Genomic DNA, 27,537 nt, shown 5'->3' on the forward strand with positions numbered 1-27,537 from the left:
TCTGGATAGATTAATAATGAACTGTGCATTTATAATTCTGCTGACTCATTGAGATACAATATCGCTGCAGCAGGGGGCAACATCTGTGGTTTTAGTAATTTATTTATTTATTTAAATTCTTTTTCCTTGTTGGAAAAAGACTCTTGAATAGCCGAGCACGGTGATAGAAGTAATGAAAAGTGAAAGGGTGGGGTTATTACAAGGTCAATCCCATTAAGAATGCCTGAGGATGAATGTATGGGCCACAGCTGCCGGGCATGTTGGGGTGTGCCCTTCATCAATCACCAACTTTTATGGAAGTATGGGAGAGCTGATTGGTTTATTGCCATATTTCTGAAAGACTTAAGTGAATGACAAATTAGGAGGGGGAGAAAAATACACAAAAATATTTTGGTTATTATTAGTAGCAGCAGTGGCAACATTGTAACAGAAAATAATGTTCCTTCATTACCATAAAAATGGGCATTGTAGTTTTTCTTTAAAAAAATAAAAATAAATCCACATTACACACCATTTTCCTACCGTTTATTACACCAGCTGTATTAATCCCCAGCTGAAAATAGTCCTCATCAAATTCGCTATTTACTCCTGTTTCGGCATTCTAAGTTAAAATGTGTCACTTTTATGTGACAATTTTAAACCCTTACATCTGCTCAAGGAATTACCTCTGTCACAGACAGTCCTGGGAATTGAGCGCTGTGGAATAAAACACTGATTATTCGAGTTTTTAATGCCATTTCTGGCAATTTTCAAATAACACCAGCTTTATTATCTTGCTGTAGTGTGTGAAAATTAAGCCTTTGTATACACTTGTTGACTTATAGTCTGATCATATAATATTTGTCATTTGCATATATTTAATAACGGGTTTTGTTTTCCAGTAAAATTATACACCATATTATATGTTATTATATGCATTTCCCAGTAATATAGCAGGTGTCAGTTATTTCTTCTAGCAGACAGCATAAGCAGACACAAAGAGAGCTGCTTGAATTCATGAGTATCTCCATCTGTGTAAAAGGTTTTGATGTGAATCTCCTCTGGGAAGCAGCTTAATAATAACACGCCAGCAGAATGCATGCATCTCCTACACTCCTGCACCATGAGTGTGTTCATGATTTAAGAGCACATAATTCAGTTTCTACACCCAAATTGTGTATTAGCTAGGCAACATATTATCCAGCAGTGCAAGTGTTCTAATATGCATCTATAAGACTGCTGAACCAGTACACAAACAGATGACAACTATGATTGTTATCTTTCCTTTTATTGATGTATTGTTAATGCAGTCAGTGCATTGCTTGTTTAACTTAGCCGACATTACATGTATTATGGTATTTTATATTGGCCAAATTTATTAAAACCTTAAACAGACTTTTATGAAGAATACAAAAAACCCAGAACATTAGATGTCTTTCTTTCTGTTTGCAGTTTAAATTCTTGGTTAGCTCAGCTGACAATTATTAGATGTGCCATTATTCTTCTCTGCTTGCTAACAAGTTGCAAATTTCTTTTCGTATTGACCCAGCCATATCAGTAACGCATCCTTCCCTCTCCGCTCGACCACCCATTGGAACCAGCTAGGCTTCAGGGAGAAGACAACCTCTCCAACGGCCAATTACACCATTAATTGCTTATCAGATCCAATTTGGGATTGCAGTAAATGAAGCAAAGTATTCTCTGCTGTCTGTGAGAGAGCCCGTGTGTGTATGAGCATGTGTGTATCTTACTGTGTTAGGCTCAACGCAGTGTGTTGCCCCTGTCATCCCCAATCAGTGGAATTGAAACATCTAATTGCTGAGCTCCCACTCGTTTGCCTTCCAAAACATTCTTTTGTTTGCCTAATCAGGCACTCATACACACCCTAACACAAACACACACACGCACACACACACACCCACACACAAAGCCAGAGACTGTGATGCATCAGGGCTTCCTTGTGGATTCACTTACACATGCCACATGCATTTGGAGTGTGAAATATAGAAAGATGAGCAAAAGTGTACATGTGCGCTGACAGGAGGTGATGCAACTGATGAGGAGCATTTCATTTCATAGTCGCTGTCACGGGTGAATGTGCTGCCACATCCTTTAATTAATAAAGGGGCATTAGAGAGCCTCTCCACTCTTAACCTCTTCTGCCTCTAAGTTTGCTTGTAGCGCTAAGTATGGATATCCCTGACAAGATTAGCTCGCCTTTGGTATTTAATTTGTGAGATCTAACTTGTTTTTTTCTTTTTTTCCTTTCATTTGTTTTTCCCAGTGAGCTTCCTTTAGTCTCACTTGTGATAGATGTTTAAATAAATAAACAGCATTGACGTGACTTGGACTCCTATTGATTTTGCTCATCCCGGGCTTGTAACCCAACCAAACTCTAATGAACCGTGCGAAGATTGGGCTAATTTGACCATGACAGGTGAAAAGTTCACCCTTCCGCTCTCCTCTCTGGCACACGATCTCACCTGGGAGAGCACACGTGGAAACAGCATTTAAAGAGTCATGCACACGCACACCCATTCATCAGCAAACACAATAACCTGGCTGTTTACGTGATGTTGCATAGTACCTGCAATTGACTCATTGAAGACGTAACCGTCGATGCGTTCACTGGTGGTGTGTCAATTTTTTGATAGCGTTTCTGATTGATTTATTTTCTCAGGGAAAGTGAATCAATGGAAATCTCATTAAGGTGGAAGGTAAAGGTCACGGCACATGTGTAAACGACTGCCCCGGTGGTTCTTAACACAGTCTCTATGTGGTTTCTGAGATATATAGAGTTTGCGGTGAGGTAAACCAAAGTTTGCTTTGTTTTACAAAGCCAGAATGTTCCAAGCGGATGTAGTGATATAGTGCTGCCACCTCTTGTATTTGTCACAGAAATGGTTGCACAACACAGTGATTCACTCCCATAAAGGATACAAACCACTTAAACCACACAAATTGTGAGGCTTTTTTATCTGGATGGATTTCATTTTAATGACACAAGAACAAGTGCCGGGCTGAGTCATGGTTTTCTACAGAGCTGCCTCAGTTCTTCATAGCATTGATTCAACAGGGTGCTGTGAATATTCCTCAGAGTTTGGTCCATATTGGCTTGATAGCATCAAACAGTTGCTGCAGGTTTGTCGGCTGCACATCCATGAGGAGAATCTCCCGTTCCACCGCATCCCAAAGGTGCTCTGTTGGATTGAGATCTGCTGACTGCTGAGGCCGTCTGAGGACAGTGAACCCATTTGGATGCACTGTAAAACCTAATTTTGTGCTTAATAAAGAATATTAAGTAGACTGAACTTAGTTTTTATCAACTTGTTATTATAGCATTCAGCACAAGTTACCAGTATTTTTTGTTCAAAAAGCTGATTATTAGAGTCGGCTTAAAATAGAAAAACTAAGTAAGCTGGAAATTTGGCTTTTTAGTGTGGGAATGTAATTAAGTACATTTACTCTATTCTGTACTTAAAGAGTTTACAACTCACAAGTAGCTTGCATTACCTGACCTTTTGGCTCCCGTTTGTGCCTCTCTGTATTTCTGCTTCGCTATATTTTATATTTTACTTCATTATCTTACAGATTATATTACTGTTGGAATTTTGTATATCATCTATATAAAACACACCAATAAATCACCCAGCTGTGCATATGGGTACAACTAAAATTATTAATTAGTTAATCAATTATTATTACACCATTAATTATTATTAATTAGATTTAAAAAAAACAACATTTGGGCCAGTATTGCAGATGCCAATACTGATACTGATGTTTTTAACCTATAAATGCACCTAAAGTAGGAGCAGTGTATCGTGACTTATTACATGAATCATCATAGGCTTTCAAATTCTGAACACATTTTAATGATCACTCAATCACTGTGATTCTACAATAATGAGTTAACACAATAAAAAACACAGCTTTCAGCATTGTGAAACTGTTTTTTGCTTTTTCTGGAGACCTGAAATTTAAATGTCTGTCTGTCTCTGTCACAAGGTGTGTTGTTTAAATGTGCAGTGGGCTGTAAATAAAACAGACATGACAGTCATCATTTTCATAACCGATGTTTGAGGTATATTTTTTCATTTTACAAAAAAAAGAAAAAGAAAATTAAACTGTTATTTCACACAATTCAGTGTGCTACATAGTGCACGTGGAGGACAGAAACCAAAAGAAAGTTTTCTATAGTCACTGTTGGAAACAAAGTATCGACCCACACTAGCATCGAAACAATACCAATACCTGAGTTTTTATCGATACTATCGTTATTTGGATCGATCTGCCTGCCTCTAGTACTGGTCTTTCTGGAATAGTTTGAGCAAACCTGGCTGCAGTTGGAGAAGCTTCAGCTAAAGTGGTTATTGTTGGCATGGCACGCTGATTTGGTGAGTAAATTGTTTACTCTTATGCAAACTGTTTTTGTGCCTTCTTCGGTTTAACACCAGGTTTGTGAGCTTGCTAGCTAGCTAGTGTTAGCCTAGCTTTCTTATCACCAATGCTTTAAAAAACCTTTTCAGTGAAATTTACTGTTGTTGGTTGGTACAGTTGTGGCTGATTTTGAACATCTGTGGCATCTGTTAATGTCAAATCTAGCCATTTTTTTTTTAGCAACATAAGCAAGCTGTTTTCACACTTAACCAACCAACATTTCTATTTCAATGCATTTTAAATAATAGTAGTCATATTATTATTTATTTTATTAAAAATTGTACTTTGATACAAGTTTTGTTGTGAAAGTCAAAGCCAAATTAAAACAAAAATCCTTAAATTAGATTAGTGGCATTTTAAGTGTTTAAAATCTAGGTTGTTTTAGCTGAAAATAAAGTAATTTAGCCTTCTGAAAACAGGTAGAAGTCCACATTGAATCACTGGAAACATTTTTATTATTATTTTATTATTATTTATTTTTATTCATAAGTACTGTATACGTTAGTCTAATTTGGTTGTATGAGATGTACATTGACTTTCTAAGTATTAAGCTATAGTGATTGCACAGCCATTAAAAATCAAATCAGCTACTAAATAATTAGCTGTTCATTTTCTGTCTCCTTGTCTTTTACTTTTTCAGAGATTTTCTGAGTTTATAGAATTGCCATTAGACTGTTTCTTTGAGATTTCTTTGGGGCTCTCTACCATCACTCCCCACATTACATCAAATTCTTGCAAGTCTAGAAAAGGAGCTGTTGGACAGAAAGATGTCAACTGAGTGGTAACTATTTTGGTTTTCCAATATATTAGTGATCTTCAGTGCCATTTATATTAATCATGCGGAAGTTTAATCATACTTTAGACCAACCTGTTTTAATTCTTGTTTGATTTCTGCTTTGGCTTGGGGAAAGTGTTTCTTTACTGATCTTTTCCTGTCTTCTGTTATTAGACTGCACTATGCTGTTGTCCTTGAAGGAATTCCAGTAGGGCTTGGTGTAGACTCCAGGAAATTATAAAGGACATGCTGTATAAGTATATACAAACAACAATAATTTGGTCTACATTTCTTAAAAGAGTTGGTGCGTGAAGTTGAGGGATACTGACCTCATTAAAAAGCTTGGGCTCTCTGTGACTGTATGTTCTGCACACTTGGATGAAGAAAGGAGCTGAGGTATCATCTGATCACGACATTGTGGTGAGTTGGATCAGGTGCTGGGGGAGGATGCCAGATGGACCTGGCACACCCAGGCGTTTAGGGTGCATTGGGGACCCCTGGTAGAGGCCCTAGTTCAAAAAATCTGACTCCCAGTTCGACAGCATTCTGAGAGTTGTGGGGGACATTGAGTCAGAATGGACAATATTTTACACCTGCTGCAAGGAACTCTGGTCGCAAGGTGGTTGGTGCCTGTTGTGGTGGTAAGGCCTAAAAAGAGCCATCAAGCTGAAGGAGGAGTCCTATCGGGCTTGGTTTGCCATCATGTGGTGGCCTCCATCTCTCAATGGAGCAGTTCACAGCCAAGTGTGAAGTGGCGGGAACAAGAATCAGCACCTTCAAATCTGTGACCATGGTCCTCAACCTGAAAAGGGTGGAGTGCCCACTCTGTGTCAGGAACGAATTGCTGCCCCAAGTGGAGGAGTTTCGATATCTTAGGATCGTGGACAGGAGTGAACTGAGAGGGGAACGAGAAATTGACAGATTGGAGCCTCAGCTGGAGTCATGTGGACGCTGTACCAATTCGTCATGGTGAAGAGGGAGCTGAGTAAAAGTGAAGATGTCAATTTACTGGTGGATCTACATCTGTAGCCTTGCCTATGGACCTAAGTCATAAATAGTGATTGAAAGAACGAGATTGCAAATACAAGTGCCAAAAATGAGCTTTCTCCGAAGCGTGGCTGGCCTCTCCCTTAGAGAGAGGGTGAGAAATTCAGTCATTCAAGAGGGGCTCATAGTAGAGCTGCTACTCCTTCACATCAAAAGGAGCAAGTTAAGGTGGTTTAGGCATGTCCCTTGTGGAGGAGGCCCCGGAGCAGAGCCTGGACATGCTGGAGTTCCTTTGGATAAGCAGGAGGGGGTGGCTGGGGAGAGGGAGTCTGGGATTCTCTCTTAGGTTGCTGCCACTGCGACTTGGCTGCGGATAGGTGGAGGAAAATGGATGGGTGGGTGACATAATTGTTTTTATCACATTTATAGTATTTTTTGGCAACAGTGTAATAATGTAGCTTGATTACAATTTTGTGTTTTAAAGAATATGATTGTTTCCTTTCAGGACACCAGGAGAAACGAGTCCTCCGTCACAGATGATTTGTTCAGTGAAGAATGTCACATGCAGGCCATTGCATCTCCAACACTGCATCACTTGGGACAATGCTAAAGACTTTCATCACACACTTACATTTGGATCACCTAAATCCATGACAGTCATTCAGGCAGTAATGCCTGGACTGGGAAACCGAAGATAACTTGGTCATCTTAAGTACGCTTTGCTTAGATTTTTTTTTTTTTTTTTTTTTTTGAGGCAATGAGTTCTGGGAACTAATTGGATTGTACAGTGTACCCATAATGAATAAGTTGCCTAACTTAATTGTTTTAAGTAAGCTTTACTTCCTTTTTGTTTAAGGCAATGAGTTTGCATAATGTTTTTAAGCTCTGGGAACTAATTAGATTTTACAGTGTGTTCAAGGAACCAGTCTGAGATGGTCTGAGCTTTATGATAGCACACATCATCTTGCTGGCAGCAGACATCAGAAGATGGGTACACTGTGGTCATAAAGGAATGGAGACAGTCAGCAGCAATACACAGGTAGACTGGTGTTTAAAAAAAAATAAAATGCTCAAATGGTACTAAGGGTCCTGAAATGTAGCTAGATAATACCCCCTACACTATTACACCACAAGCAGTCTGAACTATTGAACCAAGGCAGGATGACTTTCATGCTTTTATGTTGTTTACACCAAATTCTGACCGTACTCTGAGAATTGTCCTCTAACCTCTGGTATCAACAAGACATTTTCTCCCAGAGAATTTCCGCTCATTGGAAATTTTCTCTTTTTCTAAATATTCTCGATAAACCCTACAGATGGTTGTGGGGAAAATCCCAGCAGATCAGCCATTTGTGAAATGTTTAAAGTCACTTAATGTCCCTTAAAAAAGTACTCATTCCGATGCTCTGTTTTGACTTCAGCAGGTCGCCTTAACCGTGTCATGCCTAAATGCAATAACATACTGTCAGTTGAATGGTTGAGTAAACATTTGTATAAATGAGCAGTTGAATAGGTATACCTAATAAAGTGGCCAGTAAACGTATGTGACGGATATCCTTTGCACTGATGAGAATCAGGGAAATTTATCACCTAAATCAGCTTTATGGTGCAGTAAAGTGGTTTTCAGCTCATTATTTCACTTTTATTGGACACTTTTTAACTCTTGGTTGAATCTTATGTCTGCCATAACCCAGTTTCAAGTTCCAACGAGCTTTTGTTTCCCAGAAAAAGGTCAAGTTAAGCCCGCATTTCACTTTATCCACCTACAAATATTGCAAACATCAGAAGAGCCATGCAGATTTAGGGACCAAAACAGATTTAGACAACACTCAGTGGTTTTCAATTGCTGTTTTCCCATCTGAATAGAATGTAAATGTGTCCCTTGAACGCTTCATTTTCCTGACATGGGTCAAAAATTTGTTTTTTAAGGAATTTCAGACCACACAGTGTCCAAATATGTGAATGTACGTGCAAATGTAAGCCTACCAGTGATAAATCCACAGTGTGTTCACATTGCTCTTGTCCAGCGCATGCTGTGGCACATTCCTGACAGACAGACCTTGAGAAGAAATGCATGTGCGATGATAGACACAAATGAGTCAAACTGATTGCCACAAAGCTGCATTTGTTAGGATAATATTTCTTTACCTGGAGAGTGCAGTGACCACTTTTCTTGCCTATTTCATCAGTTGTTTATATATTGCAGGTTCTCACCAAATGTTAAGAACTGGCACAAGCTGACACTTGCAGCTACTACACTTCAAGGCCAGACTGGCTTTGACTTTTTTGAAGTGTGTGGCTATCCATATACTATTGATATCATGTCTTGAGTTTTTCATTTCTGGTAGAAACTGTGGTGACGTCTTCAAGGGAGTCCAGGGTGTTCTTGACTGTCAAAAGACCCCAGACCTCGATAAGTCCCAGTGAACTGTGCAAACCAGTGCCTGAGGGAACTAATATTTCCCAGACTCAGTCCTCCTAGAAGTAGAGTGTTTGGTCAAGAGCAGTTACTCATTCTATTCCCGTACCTCCTTGCCTACACTCATTTCCTCTCTTCTTTGGTGTCTCTTTCAGTCTCTTGCTCCACTGGCAATGTGACAACTGAACAATGATTCATATGCACGGAGTGCAGACTGGAAGCTATTTCAAATGTCTTGTGAGCCTCATTGAAGTAACTCAGTCCCCCCAAACACACATACACCCACCTTGCTGTAGGACAGTTGTGCAGTTTTTTCAGTGGTGTGAAGCCAGTAGCATATGAGGAACCAGAGAGGGAGAGAAAGCTGGGATGTTTACACATCTCAGATAAATGACTGTGCTGTTTGCTTTAATAACCACACTGAATGCAGAGACACATGTAATTGCTTTGATGTTGCTCTGATGGCTAGAAATAATAGCACTCCCCATGATTATGGAGTCAGTCAGGTGCTGGAGGTATACACACCAGGCTGTGTGCACACAACTGCTGTGCGCACACAACTGCTGTGCGTGTAACTGTACTTGAGAATTCCCCCATCCTTCACCTCCTTTAGTTTTTGTCTGGGTTCCCACCCCAAGGGCTTGATTTAGATGAAATGTCACTTTTAATGGAAAATTTGATGGAAGCAAAACAACAACTTGGAATATTGCTTGTGTAAGAAGCAGGAAGGGAGGCAAGTGCCAGGGTGATGTCAGTGGCAAGGGTTGTTTCCCCCCTGATTGTACTCTTTAGGAATTCATTGGTTGCTTCTATGATATTAGTGTTGTAGCAAATGTAGCCCCCAGGCAGGCTGGGCAGCCGGCATATTGCTGCTCTTTATAGATGAGCGTGCCAGGAGGAAATACGCTTGCAGTCCGGCCCTGCTGCGGACTCACTTTGGTCAAAGCTAAAGGGGAGTGGGTGGTTGCAATAAGTGCTAGAGGAGCTCACTGTGTCTGCCTGTTGTTCTCTTCTTTTTCGTACACTTTTCGTCATAATGGTTTTCACGTCATGAATCTGTATGGGCTGAACTCACATCAGTGGGACACAAAGCTCTCTGGCATGCAGGCATTATCTCAGTCGACCAACTGCAGTATACAAGCTGCAGAAAAACTTCATGTATGTCTCCCATGGAAACAGCTGCTCATCTGCATCAAACCAGTGGGTATTTGTTAATGTCATTGGTTCAGCAAATCATCAGGGCGCGCCACGGGCAACTCCGGGACCTCTTTTGTAGCAACGGTTCACATATAAACCTCAAAATCAGTTGCTCAGTGTGGCCTGTCATGTAGTTTTGTGTTTCTATAGAAACTCAGGCCACACAGACTTCCCATTTGGCAGCATGGTAATTAATTTATCTCTATTGATCTCTTGTATACCTCAAGCCTTTCAGCAGGGTGGCTTGAAAGCTGAAAGCTGCATTGTTGATTGAATGCACAGTCTATCTTCAGATGCAATCACAAATCAGTCCCCATAGGGGAATAGCTGGGAGTAGGCCAGATTGTGTTCTTCCATGCTGCAGTGGTAATGATTCATTTCATCCTACAAGACACAAGTGTTACACCCCGGCCTAGGCAACCGGGGTGCAACGCAGAAAAATAAAAAAAAGGAAAATAAAAATAATCCCAAAACGAGATTTAAAGCAAAACACCACATTTATTTACATCACCAAACACCAGACGTCAAACTATTTACAACGGGGGGGGGGAAGATCGCGACCATGACACACTGAAACACAGGGTTTAAATACATAGAAGGAGCAATTAGGGAATGGACCACAGGAGGGAAACACAGCTGGGGCAAATTAGAACTGACGAGACAGGGAAAATGTAAACTGAACACACTAAGATAACAGACTTTCAAAGTAAAACAGGAAACACATGACAGTCACGCAAAAACAAAACACTGACAACACCGAAACGTAACATTTCCCCACACCCAAAAATCAAACATGTAACCCCAAGTGAAATGTTTGATCAAAAACGGATGAAGGCTGGTGGAGGCTGGAGCGGTCCCATGAACCCCCAGCAAACGACGAAGGCTGGAGCGGTCCCTCGGACCCTCCAGCGAAGGCAGACGAAGGCTGGAGCGGTCCCACGGACCCTCCAGCGAAGACAAACGAAGGCTGAAGCGAAGGCAGACGAAGCTGATGGAGGCTGGAGCGGTCCCACTGACCCTCCAGCAGACGACGAAGGCTGGAGCGGTCCCTCGGACCCTCCAGCGAAGGCGGATGAAGGCTGGAGCGGTCCCACGGACCCTCCAGCGACGACAAAGGCTGGGGCGGTCCCACGGACCCTCCCCCCGGCGAAGGCGGATGAAGGCAGACGAAGCTGATGGAGGCTGGAGCGGTCCCACGGACCCTCCAGCAGACGACGAAGGCTGGTGCGGTCCCCCGGACCCTCCAGCAGAGGCGGATGAAGGCTGGAGCGGTCCCTCGGACGCTCCAGCGAAGGCGGATGAGCAGCTCACTAGCTGCACACACGGACACGCAGCCCACCAGCTGCACACACGGACACGCAGCCCACCAGCTGCACACACGGACACGCAGCCCACCAGCTGCACACACGGACACGCAGCCCACCAGCTGCAGAAGGCTGGAGCGGTCCCTCGGATCCTCCAGCGAAGGCAGACGGAGGCTGAAGCGGTCCTCGGACCCTCCAGCGAAGACAGAAGGCCGAAGCTGTCCCTCCTTCGGACCCTCCAGCGATCCCGGACCACGGCTGAAGCGGTCCTCGGACCCCTCAGCATCCCGGACGAGCCCCCATGTGTTACACCCCGGCCTAGGCAACCGGGGTGCAACGCAGAAAAATAAAAAAAAGGAAAATAAAAATAATCCCAAAACGAGATTTAAAGCAAAACACCACATTTATTTACATCACCAAACACCAGACGTCAAACTATTTACAACGGGGGGGGGAAGATCGCGACCATGACACACTGAAACACAGGGTTTAAATACATAGAAGGAGCAATTAGGGAATGGACCACAGGAGGGAAACACAGCTGGGGCAAATTAGAACTGACGAGACAGGGAAAATGTAAACTGAACACACTAAGATAACAGACTTTCAAAGTAAAACAGGAAACACATGACAGTCACGCAAAAACAAAACACTGACAACACCGAAACGTAACACAAGTAAATGTAATTGCAGGTTTTGGTACTGGACAACAGCCTCTACTCTGCTCACAGTCATGTGGACTGATGTGGCAAAAACTCAACTGCGCTTATGGCCCTGGACGCATATCAAGACACCAGCTTATTCCCTATATTTTGCTTCTAGTGCATTTTGACACAGAAGAGGCAAGATGCTTCAGGTTCAAAATTTTATAATAAGCTGTTCCTGCCAGCTCCCAGCAAAGCTTGACATTTGCTCAGAGCAGGGCAAATAAGGATAGACGAAAAAAAAACAGAATATTTGCCTAAGGATCTTCAACTCCCTTCCTGCTCCACCCCGCCTCCCAATGTCACCCTCTTTTTCATATCTTTTTTGCACTGAAACTTTTTTCTTTCCAGGTATTTTGTTTTTCTTTGGTGAGTAGGAGGGACCCCTGGCAAACAGATGAAGAGAAATGATGTTATGGACCTCTCCAAAACATCTCAGGGAGTCCAGAGGATGTCCAGTACAGTGCAGAAGAGAGCGTTTGCATAACAACTACTGTATTCATTACAGACTGCGCGAACACAGAGGCAAAATCTAAAGTCGTGATCCTGCTTCATGCCTTTGGAAAAATAGAAACTTAACTTGCAGTAAACTGGATTTCAGTCTCTTTATCTCTTCTCTTATGTTTCCCATCTGAACCCAGGGGTGCGGCTTTGGGAAATAAATAGGTATCAAAGAAAGGAAAATGAGAGAGAGGCGGAGAAAGAGCTTGAGAAGAGTGATAGGGGCAGTAATACTACAAGACAACTCAACGGGAGGCAAATAAGTCGAACTAAAAGCAGCACAAGCAAGATGGAGAAGGCAAAAAAAAAAAAGTAATGATAGCTCACCTTCTGTCAGCCTCCGTGACAGAAATGACTTGGAAGTTTGGAGACCGGCGTTGTCATGGAAACTGATTTTTGTACTGCTGACAGGCGGGTGTTTTTCCTGCGGATGACAATGCCCACCGATAAAGATGTCATCCTGAGAAAAATAGGTGTTGGCCATCAATGGACCTGAGTGCTGACATTGCTTTTGCTGCAGCCGTATTGTCCGGGGCTGTCCCCCCGAGGATTCTAAAGGCTGCTCGTCCATTGTGTTTGAATTTGAAGAGTGTTTCCCATGGGGCCTGTTTAAGATAAGACACTAAAAGTCTTCAAACATGACATGTCACAATTGTGGCAAAAAAGATACAGTTGTGCCTTTTAATAATTGATGATGAATGTGAAGTTACTCACTGTTGAAGCATAAGATAGAAAACCCGATTATTGTGAATTCAGTCCTTTACAGATAACGCATTCAAGGTGTAGGATTATCAAACTCAATGATGTTAGAGCAGAATTAGAGAAAAGGGTTGCTTTGTAAGCTTCCTGCCAACCCTCACACCATGAATCTACTGCAATATTCCAGCTTCTTTGTTAATGATCAGCACCAGCGATGCGCTGCGTGTTGGATCACACTCTGTCCTGCTATCCTTGCACGAGTTTCTGTGCTGGAGGCAAATGTCTTGTTTATCATGTCCAGGCTGTTGTGCACGGGGGCCGCATTTTTAATTAAAAGTTGTTGTAGCTATCTCTACAACATTGGGAGGTGTGATCACTGCCTGTCACTTCAGCTCAACACAAACATGTTTATTTTTGGTCCCAGATTCATTTAATGGGCTTGTCAAAACTGATGAAAATTAGGGGAGGCAGAGGCGGCTGATAAGCCCCTGTGTTATTAGATGGGCTGGAACTGTTGTTTGTCTCCCTTCGTTTGTCCTGCGTTGATGCTCGAATGCGCGAGTACAACTAGCAAGCAAGCTGAAGAAAAATTACACAGCCCTGCACAACTGCTAATTCATTCCCAGACATAGAAAGCAAAATGATTAAAGTTTGCATGGCTCAAACTTTAAAGAATAAATAGAGGATTTCACACTTGTGGCTACTGAAGCAGCGCCGCAGTGCCTCTGCGCTGCAGTCTGCTCGATGATTTCTGAAATGTAGAGCAGCAGAAGTAAATAGACATGGGAGCAGACAAACTTTTTCTCATATTCGCTTGGGTGCTTTTTATCTTTGATGTCCCTCCCAAGCACACACACACACAAAAAAGCAAAAGTCAGATCTTCCCAAAAAAATTCTCAGAGGGGCGGGATAATTGCGCACCTGTTCTACACGGTGTGCATCAGTGAGAGAGATTTGTAAAGAAAAAGTCGGACTTTTTGATATTTATCTGAGGGGATGGCAGTGTCACTCTGCTCTGCATGATGACAACTGTATTTCTGTGGTGGCAAAATAGTGGGCTGATTTTTGCTGTTGTGTTGGAAACGATCAAATTGCTGTTTATTGGCGGTGTACAAGACTAAACTGTGGAGATGATGGAATTTTACTGCTTTCCTGCGTCTCTCCACAGAGGGTGGTTTTATTGAAAAGCACCTCTCACTGAGGTAATGCAGACAAATGACAGCTTGACGCACAAATGTAACCTTCCGCCCCCTGTGCGAGCTTTAGTTGAGGGCATAATTGCATTGTACTTTTATTGTGTTTGTTTTTCAAGTCAATTGCAATCATATAAAAATGCAAATACTGCACATATGGAACACGCCTGAGTCACTGAGCGGTAAATAAAGGAGCAGGTACTCTGAGAACAAAAGAGAAAGGGGAAAAAATGAGAAGAGTGATCACATGTCAGTGGGACAGAATCATCACAGACCTGCTGTTGGCTGCTGAATATGTCGTTCACCCAATCTGAGGAAAAACCTATGAAGGGAAAAGTGAACCGAAGCAAATTAAAAGTTAGCTGATGAGGTGGATCAACTTGTAAATCTCACTCAGTTGGACAGAATGTGGACACACTGAAAACATAAATACCATAAAAACAAGAGCTGCCTTAAGTGCTGTGTACCCAAACTTAATACTCGCACTACAGCAGAAGAAGAAAGCCACTAACATTACATTTACATTTACAGGACATAATGCAGTCATGGAGGAAGAGAAAGGAGAGGATTGAGGATTATTCTCTTTTGTAAAAAGTTGGTATGTTCATATTTGACTGGATCAGAATGTACATGTGATGGGGTCTTTCAGAGCTTTGTCCTTTAAACATTCAGTTAAGATGTTATCCGAATGAGTTCCATATAGCATCACTGCAACTGCACGCACACACACGCACACACACACACACACACACACACACACACACACACACACACACACACACACACACACACACTTGAGACAGGTGGGGAAGCCACAGAAAGTGCTAAAAAGCAAATACCCTTAAGTGCTACCGTAGTCCTTTACAAGAGGGGTTTGAAATGAGTTCTCTGTCCACTTAGTGCTTTCACTTATCTAAGTGCTCTGGTTGACCTTCCCACTGTCTCACTTTCCAGAAGCAAGTTTATTCCCCTCCCCACCCCCGCACAACTCTATCAGGGTTAACTGCATGCTACCATTTTCCTTGAACTCTAGCCAAAAACAGTGAGGTGTACCTAAAGCAAGTCACTATAGACCCGCTTGAAACCTTTAAGTGCAAAAGCTCAGAATTTTGTGGTCATTCATTTTTTCCATGCTTTTCGAGAACTACAGAAATAAACTCATTACTCTTTCTATTCAATAGCATTTTACAGTTACACACTTAAGTATTTTAGATCATTACAACAAAACAAGATTTGAGAAATCATGAACGGTATCAGTGATTAAGCCATGATGTTTAGAGACCATTTTTTTACAAGAGTACACAGGTCGATGAGAAATAGAGTGGTTAGTGCAAGTTCACAATCTTTCCACCTGTTTTTTTTTCTCTCTCAAAAAAAGCTTCCACCTGTCAAAATCCTCTTACCAGTCCTCTAATGGACCAGTTTACAGACCAGCTGTGGTAGTCTCCCAAGTCTATATCTTACAAGTCAAAAGTTTATAAAATCAGTGGGCAATGTAAATAATATTTATTATCTCGTTTGTAAGGTACCTGAGACTTTTTGAATGTATTAGGCAACGTGTGAGCAGTCAGCTCTTGAAGCTGATGTGTTAAAAGCAGGATAAACAGGCAGTCATAAGAGCAGGGCAGATATGAATAGAGTGACTTTGTCTGAGCGACTTTGACAAGAGTCAAGTTGTGTTGGCTAGACACTTTCTCAGTATACTCTGATTAGTACCTTTCAAAAACAGTCCAACAAAGGACAGCCAGTAAACTGGTGAAAGGCAAATGAGTGCCTAAGGCTTAATGTTATATGTTGGGAGGAAATTCTGGCAACTGTCACACATTACTAAAAGTCTTTAGGTTGCCTTAATGCAAAAACGTGTCAGAATACGTGCCTTCAAACATCAGTGTAAGGGACCAAATTCCTGCCAGCTAGTTTTGTGCCCTTGCTGACCCGTGTCCACTTCTTAAATTAGCTACAGGCACGGCTGTCTGAACTGGAACCAGAAGCAAGGGCTGCTGGTCTGATGAATCATGTTTTCTTTGTCGTTCTCATTTTAAACCATGCACATCCTTTCATGGTAATGGTGAAAGGATGGGCAATGTGTTTAATCCAAACTAAACAAAATCTCGGTGCAATGACAAATCTGTGTGTTGAGCTGGATAAACCAGTCCAGTCCTTATACGCCCCATCTAATAACCTTTAGTGCTTGCTTCTAAAGGTTGTCCCTGGACACCTTTTGAGGTATTGTGGAAGCCAGAACTTTTTTTTTTAACAGCACAATGCAGCAGGGGGATTCAGTGTGGCTGATCTCTGTGAACACCTGCCAAAGTACTCACAACCACCTTTCTTGGAAGTTTCCACTTAGTAGGTAACTTCAAGACTTTATCCTGCCTGATAAATCCTTGGAATCAGGAGCCTAGTTATTGGTCAGGACAGAGTTGTTTTCAAACGTGACTGCTATTTTTATGCCAGCTACAGACCTCTAACATTTTTCACTACACCTTGCACACAGCCATCACACAATAAAACTAAACACAATTAAACTAAATTAAAAATCAACCATTTGTTGTGGTTCCTGCTACAGTACAACTGGGCCCATATCTTGATGACTCACACTGTAAAATCAAAGCCAGCCCCACTGTTACAATTGGCAGTGACCCTGGATTCCAATATAAGAAATGTCTTAAATCATTATCTCCTTGCAGTAAACAACTTGCACATTTTGTTCTCTCTGAAGAGCAAAGATTCTTTACAGCCATAAAGAGGCTGAACTCACAGACTCACTTCTTTAAACTGTCCATTGCAGTGCTTATTGTTTTGCTAAATACTTGTGAGACAAAGCCAAACAACCTGTTTCAGATCCACTCTAGCAGCACTTTGAAAGAGCAGTGTGTACATGTCGGCACGCATCTCGTAATGTATTGTGCAGCTCCTTCAGCAGACTTGTAATAGAGCTCTAACAGACCCAGGGGAGATTGTTAAAATAGTGCGGCAGGTTAGCTAACGCTAGCAGTGAAGTATTCCCATGTGGGGATCATCAAAAACACACCTAAGGGATTGATGGCAGTCTTTAGCTGTAGTCCCAGTAGTCACACATTGGACAGATATAACTGCGAGGATGAGTCCTAGGTGGATGTGAAATACTTCACAGTGCTTGCCAGCTGCTAGTTGTCAATAGAAAGCAGAGGATATGATGGGTATGTGAGGTGGGTTGGTTGCTTGGTGAGTGGAAAGCAGTGTTGGCTTAATGGTTAAATGGGGTTTCAGGGAAGAAGTGATAACCTTAAAAAAAAAATGGAAAAAGACTGCTCGGCTGCTGCCGAGGGGTAATTTCTGTCTTATCTCTCATCATAACAGTTGAGGATCTAAATATTATATTAATTTCCCAATATGTAGAGCATGTGATTACAATGGAAGGAGGGAGAAGTAAGGGGGGAAAAGCAGAAAGGTTGTCGGCATCTGCTTTTTTTACCCTTTCATCAACTTCACAGACTCTGTGGATCTACAAGGTGTAACTAAGCACCTTCTTATCCTCCCCAGCTCCAACTCTTGATCTCCCCAGGCCCTCGGCCATCCTTCACTGGTCTTAATGACACCCGCTTATTTAATTCAGGTTACTTGGAAATTAGATTAGTGTCGATAGAGGAGGACGGTGAGACATAGAGTGGAGCCAGAGAAAATGAGAGGGAGAAAGAGTGTCTTTGCACTTCCCTGCTTCTTCAGCTCCAAGTGTGTGTGTGTGTGTGTATTTTACAACACGTTTAATGCCATTGCACCCAGTTGCTTGTCATTGTGTCACTGACTCCGTCCTTACTACAAGAGGTCCGTAGAGGCTTCAGGGAAATGGCAACAAAGATGATGCTGATGAAAATCAGTAATGATGATGATGATGACAGGCTGTTGATGTCGATGATTGGTAATTAGATGGCATCAACAAAATGTGGCTGATTGCTTCTTCAGTGCTGCTTCTTACTTCATTATGTTTGCGGCTCTTCCATTGGTTTCCACCAAACAGCAGCGTCAGACTCTGCGGGCTCGTGGAAACACTCAGACAGCAGTGTGTGCTTGTGTGCAAAGCTCTGCTCGCCTCTGTGTGAGCGCAGTCAATTGCCCTCCAGCTCTGACACAGTTCACTGAGAGGAAGCTGTGACAAGAGACTTTGTTTCAGACATATGCTCAGTGTGCCACTGTGAAAAGGGAAAGCATGCATGCACACGTGGAGTGATTATTGTGTTCCGAATTGCCAAACGTTTGCATTAAAACACAGAGCTATACATAAATGCACACACTCAGCTAAATGCAAATTGTATGTGATAAGCATACACACACTCTCCCTGCAGAGATACAAGCCGGCTACAGAAGAGCACTTGGCTGCCTAAAGCCCCTGAAGCGCATGTCAACTCCTCCCATCATCCCACATTGGGGCTCTGCATATTAACTAAACATCTGGCTGTGTCAGCACCAGTTCATCACAGTAGGGACCCCTGCACCCACTCCCCCTTCTTTTGCCTCTGTGTCTGCATCTGCCGAGGAAATAGAGAAAACCGTGCAAAGCGCAATGTGATTCACCGTAGCCCAGTGTGTATGAGTGAGCATCAGACATGCATATTCATTTGGATTAATTTTCAGGCAGAAGTTGAAATGGCTGGCTTTGACTGGACAAATATGAACAGTTTGGATGTCAAAAATAAATGCAAGCCAGCGTGTACCCACAAATGCCAAACGTCCTCACACAGGAGATGTTTACATGCTGATATGAAACCACCCACTGGGCTAGAGCAATTAATGGGCTGCTAGCAGTGCATTAACATTAAGGTTGAGTCACCCCATTTAATGCATTTATCCTCCAGGGGAAAGTGGTTTATTGTTAGCTGAAGAATGTACAAATACCTTTGATACAAACCTGATCCATTTTATATTTAGGATGTAACAGCACGCAGCATACATTAATGCATGCACTCTGCACTACAAGACTCATCTGGCTTCTGAGGTTGATTGCTGGCCAGGTGGGAAATATCACCAAGGCTAAACAGGCTAAACATTTGTAAAGGAGGAATGTTTGTTTCATTTTGTTAGTACTCCTACTGCGGATGTACTTTTTTTTTTTACTTTTTCAGTTACTTTTTTTAATGAAATCTTTTTTAATTATTTATTGTAACACTGTTTACTCAGTTCTTGTTCCATATTTATACTGATACTCCTGGAGTATCACTGCATGACATACATACATATTTGTTTACCTCCTGGGTTACGGTGCAACCCCTCGTTTACATCATACTGTACAGAGTCAATAGCAGAGCATGCTAAACCCAAGCTTTCCACATGCATGGATTAATGGCACATACACTCACCTCATTATTCGTAACTTTTGCCATGTTTGAGGTATGAGGATGAGGAATGTAGTAGTCGAGCTCGTGACAGGCACTTCTGATTTGGCACACTTAGATTCTGGCATCTCTATAGAAATACTCTCAGTCTCTCTGGAGCTTTTTATTGTAGACGATGTGGTAGAAAAGATTAGTGCAGATACATTAGTTAGCAATGACGCGTAATGTGTGTTACAGGTTGTGATCTCACTCAGGCCTGGTGCTTGTCAGTTCACTAAGTTATTGTCAATGTATCCCCAGTGCAGCTTTGTAGTTTTGAGTGCAGCGCACGTAACCAATGGTTATCTTTGAAGAAAAGGGGCCTTTAGTGATTACAGTGTATTGGCAGTTGGGTGTGTGAAACAGCAGTCTCCTGAAGTGCCCCATTACCTCTGATTTAAAATGTGTACAGAGCAACAGGCCAAGCAATACAGTCCCTCCTCTGACAATACCAATAGCATTCTGCTCACGGACAGGAGGGCAGCAGAAAGAGAAAGAGGCAGATCATGAGAGAGAAAAGAGGACTTATTCAAAAGCAGACACAAATTTTCTACCATTAATAACATTTTGGGATTAATGCATTTATTTTTATATCTGGATGTGGTCAGTGGATCAGTGAAAATAGTTCTTAGGAGTGCTGCATTAGATCCAATACAGAGAAAAAATACTACTTCAATTGAAAACCTTTTTTTTTCTATGTTCTATTTGTTGAATGCAAGTGAACAACACTAATCCTTAACATTCATTCTTTCTTATTTTAACTGAAAGAGTGCGGTCACACCTGGTGAGAAAAAGTAACTCTCTTGGTTGTTCCAGACTTATTAATCATCCCATCTCCTGCAGCCATACATACAGATTTATTGCCAGTCTGCAAAACACATGTTGTCACCAAAGCCCCGAGAGCTTTCGTAAGCTTGATTCACAAACAATAGCACTCAGCTAACATTCTGCTAATCTGTGACATCAGGCTGAAATATGAGCATTTGTGTTTTGTTTTTTGATAAACCACAGGGAGTCATGTCTCGTTACACACACTTACACCTTCAAAAACGAGATTTTCTTTTGTTACGGTTGTCACCTCTATTTTAAATTTGAGCATTTCTTGCCTTTTCATTACAAGTTTTATAAAAGTATAATTTTATAAAACTTATAGTTGTATAAAGACTTCTATAAGTAAAATTTACAGGTGAAGAATTAAACATTTTATTCAATTTGTTAATTTAACTGCCCGTTGCACTACTTTCATTAAAGAAAGGTTTACAAACCTAACCAACAAAGGTTGACTGTCATAGCTTATCTATGTCTTCACCCATTCTCGATCCAAAGGGAATTTGTATACGGGGCAAATACGTCAACTATTAAACGATAGAGTGGGGCATAGTGTGTCTTGGGTTAAGTATTTTAACAAGTTGCTTCAACTACTTCCTTTCCACCATGTAACCACATCAGTTATTTCAATCCACCGTTTGCTTTTCTATTAATATGGAGTGTAGCCAGCGATGCTCAGTGAGCCTGGTTGTGCTTGATGGTGCATTTTTGCTTCAATTGGTGAAACGAGTTTGCTGTTTTCATCTCTAGTGGGAATAATTTTCTTGCATATTTTACAAAGTATTGTGTTTGTGTTAGAGGTTGTTGGAGTAGCTTACTTTTTATGAAAACATTATTGTAGGCTGAAATGTGGCTCTCACTCTCAGACATGCCAGGGCTTGCCTTATTGTTGTGCAGTAGGGGAGCTAGATGTGAAGCATCGCTGTATCATTGATATGACAAGATGTAAAATCATGGACGACATGATATTGTCAAACTATGGCTGTGTGGCAGGATTCAAATTCAGGCCTGGGGGAGACAGAACATAAACTTAAAGGGCAGCTTTAATGCTGAACTGTACGAAAGGTAGCTGATCAGGAGTAAACAATTCAAAAACTTGGAATCTCTGGGGAAACATGGAACAAGGAAACAGACAACCCCGAGGGAATATGTGACAAAGTAATACAATGTAACAAGTAGAGAGGAAACAGGTGGGAACACAGCTGAGGGAAACAAATATAAAGACTCGAGAGGAAGTTGTACTAAACACAAGACAATCACCAAAGTAAAACAGGAAGAGAAACACAACTGAATAGGGAGACAAGATTAACTTGACAAAACTAAACAGTGGAACAAGAAAGACAAAAATACAGATAGCTATACCAACAGTAAAGCTATTGGTATGGAGTTAGCTGTGTTTCCTTTCTAGGATGTTTCTAGAATGTTTTGTTTGTTGCTTTGACCGTGCCCACCCTGACGTTTCCTACCTTCAAAGATAAATAAAATAATCAGTTGTTGTGGGGGGGGGTAACACCAGACTGATGGACACAACAAAAATGAGACTTGGACACAATGGAAGAGAGCTAACGCCATCTGAAGCAAAAGACTACAAATAAAACTGAGCTTGAACATGAATCACTTCTCAAAGCAATAGTAATCAACAAGCCACAAAAACCCAAAGATACATTATATGATAACCCTGTAAGTCCTTTTTGCTCTACAAGAAGTTTGCCAAAAGTGCTTCAGTCTTTAAACCCTGGCATTATGACCTGAAAAGCTGATAGAGCAAACATGTTAGCAAATGGTCGCTTACGTGTTCAACAGACAGACCCACATTAGCATTTGTTTGATATCATCAAGTGTTTCCTATTAGCTAACTTTCCTTGTCTGTGTATTAGGCGGGTAGCCCCATTATTACAGCAGTTTTGCCGAAGACAGCTGCCGAAATTATGCTCAAGTGTGGCGACAGTGCATCAAAGCAAGAACGTTGGAGGGCATACAGCCAGATGCGAGACTATTTAGGGACAGAGCAGAGTCAGGTAATGATTCCCTGTGTGCTGGTTGCTATAAAGGACTCCTTGACTATTACACATACTCATTTGATTCCTAGTTGAAATTATTGATTGGTGCTGCTTACAATACCCTTGGCTGTCAAGGATACTTTAATACTAATCTCTGTCAACAGCCACACACATCCAGCGAAGCAAGAGTTTTGCACAGCTTCTCTAAATCCGCGTTGATTTATTATGAACATTTTCTCATTATTTTGAGAACAAACGAGAGAAGAATCACAAACAAACACGTACGAAGACTTACCCTTTCTTGTGTAACCACCTGTGTGGAGACAAGCTGCTGGCCATTACCGGGGATAAGTATCTGCTGGCAGGAGTTTAATGGTGAATTGTAGTGAATGTAATATAACCCTGTATATCTGTTAGTTTACAATAAAACCTCTTTAGGTGGTAGCAATGCTTTATGCGCTGCACTGAGAGTTGAAAATACAGCTACAGTCTCCACAAAGGCCCTATTACCACAAAATGTTAATGCTCCATGTCGTTATGCTTCCATTCAGTCACTTCAGTACAATAATTAATCAAAATAAACATACAGTGCTTGACAATAAGGCTTTTATATTCAGCACTAATCAGACAACTCATTAGGCATTAATGAGCCGACTCTGCCTGCTCTTGTCATGTTTGGGGGAACTTTGGCGCATGGGGAGAAGTGTTTGAGTGTGTGTTTGTGTGTTAACTTGCTGATACACATTAGCACACATGCTCCCGCATGTACACACATAAAGACGCGCGCACACATCCAGCACTCCTGTAGTCCCACTCCAATTATGGCAGCATCTCACCCGGGAAGAAGCCCACTTATGCAGCATTCACTTTATGAATAATTGATTGTTTGTGCCAGTGTTATATTTGTAAATACACGTTTGCACTCTGATTAATAGTTTTCTAGACATATTCATTTGTTGAATTTGATTAGACTCTTAAATGTATTATTTATTAGCTGCAATTGCTCTCCGGTTATTAGTCATCACCACTGCAACAAGAAGATTTGGCATAAGGATGCATCTGCATGCAAACAGTTATGCTTGCATCCATTCACAGTCAGTCATATAGAAGGTGTCTGGGTATGCGTGTGTGTGTGATTTGACACATTGAGATGCTGTGAACCCGATGACTGCCTTTAAGTATGTCGTTGCATCTTTTTTAAGGCTTACAGCCGTGCTATTTGTAACTCTAAACATAAAAGGTAATTAACCTGTCGTCGTCATTCTTTTAGACTGATCAGTGTACCTGAGAATTAAAGCCATTTTTTCCACAGAAAAAGCATCACACATGCTAACCTTAAAAACAAGACTTTTGCAGACTAGTGCGGAGAGGTTATCAAACAGGCAATGCCAGTGTAATTAGATTTTTTTTTTTTTTTTTTTTTTGTGCGGCTTCAAAATGTTTTCTTTATGTCGCTGATAAAGGGAATGTGTAACTCCGACCTTTTGGGTGAATTTTTGTAATATGTGGGAGTTTGCATTATCGCTTGCTTTGATGAATTCTTTTCACAGCCACAGTGAGATTCATAAAGAGCTAGGTCAAATGTGTTGCATAAGTTTAAAAAAAAAAACACACAAAAAAACCCCGTAGAAATGCAGAAAAGAATACAGGCAGAGCAATGTGTTAGTGACACATTTGAATTTATTTTCTGGAGGGCAAATGTGACACAGCACAAGATCGTCACTGTGAACGAACGCATATGCACCGTGCTGCTGCTGTATTTCTGTTTTTGAAATCAAAAAAGAGCCCTGGTAGAAAAATAGTCTTTTCCTGGTATTTATTTACCATTTAGTCAGTGCCTAACTACTGGCATTTAACAAAGGACAAAAAATTTAAAACCATGCTGGCATGTCTAAATTATTGTCACAACATTTGGCGCATCAGCTTAGCTAGACACAGCCTTCAGGCAGTGTACGTTCAAGCTATTGGAGATAAGAAAAACAAAGAACTTATTTTAGATTGTGAACGTGACTGTATTTTTCAGTCCATACTACAAATTACTTTATATTTTCTATTAAGATGGTCTATATTTAATTGCTAGCAAGTGACAAAAGAAGACAACATGAATCGATCTGTCGCAATCACACAAGGTAAAACTCGTATATAGTTTTCATTTTGCTGTGAATAACATGGTGCTAGTATACAAGGTAGTGTGCACATAACCAGTTACAGTAGATGCACAATCTAAGCAGGTTGTAAAGTACTGTTGAAATCTTACTAATAATGCGCATGCGTATTTTTTTTCTTGATAGAATAGGCGCAGGTGTTAGTTAAAAGAGAAGCTCTGTTCTCTCCAAGCACGGTGACATTACAGAAACTTATTCTGGAATTCAGCCAGAATGATTGTTTTGCACTGTGAGATACTGAGCCGTTGTTGGAAAAGTCCCACACAAAACACACCTAGGTATTCAATTCTGCCAAGTGTTTTGAGCTAATCTGCCCGGCTATGATACTCTTCTCAGGGAAAACTTGTTGCAAACATGGTTGATTAACATCTTCCCGACCAACAATTAACTGTTGCGTTATTGAAATGCACAGTTTGGCGATCTCAGCAATCTGGCGTTCTCAGCTTCAGTCTGTAAAGCGATCGAGTGAGAACAGTTGTGTAGTTTTGCGGAGCCGCGAATGGAATGCATGTTGAAGTCTCCAGGAAGAAATCGCTGCCGTTGTACTTTTGCTGAAAACCTTGAAACCTGTTGCAAAGACGTTGTGGGCAAATCCCCAACAGCACAGTGGGGCAGGTTGTCTCACAAAACTGACAGACACGGTGCATCATTGTGACTGTACACGTGTGTGTACGCCAGTGTGTATTACTCTGCTCCTAGGGAGTGCTAGCAGGCCAACTGAAGACGGAAGGAAAAGCAGCACTGCTCTGCACCATATGCCAAATATGAGACTGCCTGCCAATTTGTGGGGGATACTGGCAAGTGCTAGCAAGGCTGAATTCTTGACAGAGGGAGATGAATAATTGAACATGTGCGAAGCGAAGTTCTGTTGGGATGGAGTAGGGTGCCTTTATACATGGAGAAAGGGAATGGAGACAGTCAGAGCGTCTACAAGCAAAGCTCTCATTTAGATATTGATGTGGCTTTTTTTTTTCTTTTTTTGTAAACATGTCAAAAAGTTGCAGAGATTTTAGATGGACTTGAATGGATTTATGGAGAGATGTGAAAGAGGAAGAAAGCATAGCCCATTGGCATCTGTGTATTGTGATCATATGAAGCAAAACCAAAGCTAACATGTTAGTGTTACAGTCTCACTGAAAACACACAAAAATACATACATTTAAAAAAAACAAACACACACACACGAGAAATTGTAACTTCATCAGTGTGTTTCGTGTTTTAATAATTTAGCAGACACACTACTGCCGAACAGCTCCAAGTATATTCAGCAGTTGAACAAACCTATAGGCTCTCATACTTTCCAGACCTCATTCCTTGTAAATTACTAATGGAGTGAAGGACCAGAAGAAAATATTTTATCTCATATGCTTAAGCTGTATACATTACAGCTTTGTACATCATTTCAAGGTTTCATGTTAAAAATGGGAACAAATTGCAATAAATTGTACTTTGGAAGACATTAAATAACAGCTGCATTCAACAGCTGGTTTAGACTAAGTGTGAAAAATGCATCCTGGCAGGTTTCAAGAGGTGATTACATTTAGGATGTGAGCCCTGTACCGTATGTTGTGTCCTACTGTTTAATATGGCGCCATCATTATAGGAAGTATGTTGTCTGGGCATTTTTGTTTTTTGCACTGGGGGAGGTTCACATTTGATTTCAACTGATCCTTTAGGGAGATGTGACAACATAGATCTACCTTAGGCTTTTGTAATAAAGGCCTTTAGGCTGGTCCGTGCATTTTTGATTGAGGGAAAAATATGTATTCTCTAACGGGTTGATGAATGGTTAATGAAGGTTGCTGTAAAAGTTGCGCCTTGTCTTTCCAAAAGCTGCAACTTTTACTATTCTCCCATTCTTGTTTCTTTCTTTTTATTCTTTGTACAGATAGATAATATTAGTCATTGTGTGTGAGATGTCCTTAAAGCTGGAATGAAGTAACCAGTTGTATCTCAGAATATTCAGCTTTAAGGCTCTCCAAATTAAAATTGTAAGCCAGGAATGCAAATTTGAGCTTTGGCGATCAAATCTCACTAAGAAACCCCGCTTGAGGACACCAGGAGGGGAGACAACTGTGAGGAAAAACAACGGGAGACTCCATGGCTGTTTCTAGTCTATCTGTCACCAGGTGCCAGCGTCTGAATAAACATTGCCCACAATGACATTGCGTAAATGTGTGTAATGTGAATATTCAGTGTTCTGTAATTTCCCCGTGTTTCATTGAGTGAACACAAGAACAACATAAACATCACAACAAGCATTTGAAGATAGTGATGAATCCCACTGCTTGAGGCAATGACAAGAGGTATAAGAAAGAAAACAAACTGTATTCTGGGTAAATGGTGCCGCCTGGATAATAGACAGAGACAAATGTGAGAGACTACGCAGTTGTGACAGCAAATTTTCTCCAATAGTAGCCTTACGTTCTGTATATGTCACTGTCCGGCTATTGCCTGTGACTTTCCATTAATCCTGAGAAATTGATCTGTTTTGTTCTCTTGTTTAACGGTGACTTTGCAATGCCACTTTTACTGAAACCTATTATGTTCTAATCATCGTCTCCTCTCTCTTTTCCCCATGTCCTTTTTCTTCCCTCTCTTTCTCTCTCGCTGACAGATACCACCCTGTCCAGTGAACGTGGTAAGTACTGCAGCCGCACGCTCCCGTGATTTTGAGCCATCTGTGCATGGACTCCGCCAGCGACAGAGCAGTGGCTGTTTGCGTTAATGTGGAAGGAACCATTCTCAGATTTTAGTCTCAGTGGGGGAGCGACGAGCCATAAACATCATTTGCATCACTGGGAAGCTATTCTCCATCACATTGCATGTCACAGCAAATGTTGAAACGAGGAGAGAAACATCAAGAGAAAGCAATTATGAAAGCAGCATCCTCAGACCCATGTGGCCTATCACACTTTGAATTTTGCATATTTTCCCTGCATGCATTTTGCCTCGACCTACTTAGTCAATTTACCCCCTTTTGACTCCAATAGTG

The 27,537-nt window shown here is 41.3% G+C and overlaps 1 protein-coding gene across 2 annotated transcripts in view; it reads left to right on the forward strand.

Annotated features, from left to right (window-relative positions):
* cdh4 (cadherin 4, type 1, R-cadherin (retinal)) overlaps positions 1-27,537 on the forward strand; it is a 241,205-nt gene that overhangs the window by 60,352 nt on the left and 153,316 nt on the right. For both annotated transcript variants that reach the window (XM_086291574.1, XM_086291575.1), the window contains exon 3: positions 27,160-27,183. In XM_086291574.1, the coding sequence (XP_086147700.1) occupies positions 27,160-27,183 (24 nt within the window). The remainder of the gene's footprint in view (positions 1-27,159; positions 27,184-27,537) is intronic.

The sequence above is a fragment of the Aulonocara sp. 'chitande type north' Nkhata Bay genome, linkage group LG5, assembly GCF_057382095.1.
Source record: "Aulonocara sp. 'chitande type north' Nkhata Bay isolate Kocher_YH1m ecotype deep benthic linkage group LG5, A_spYH_male_GT1.1, whole genome shotgun sequence".
Taxonomy (NCBI): domain Eukaryota; kingdom Metazoa; phylum Chordata; class Actinopteri; order Cichliformes; family Cichlidae; genus Aulonocara; species Aulonocara sp. 'chitande type north' Nkhata Bay.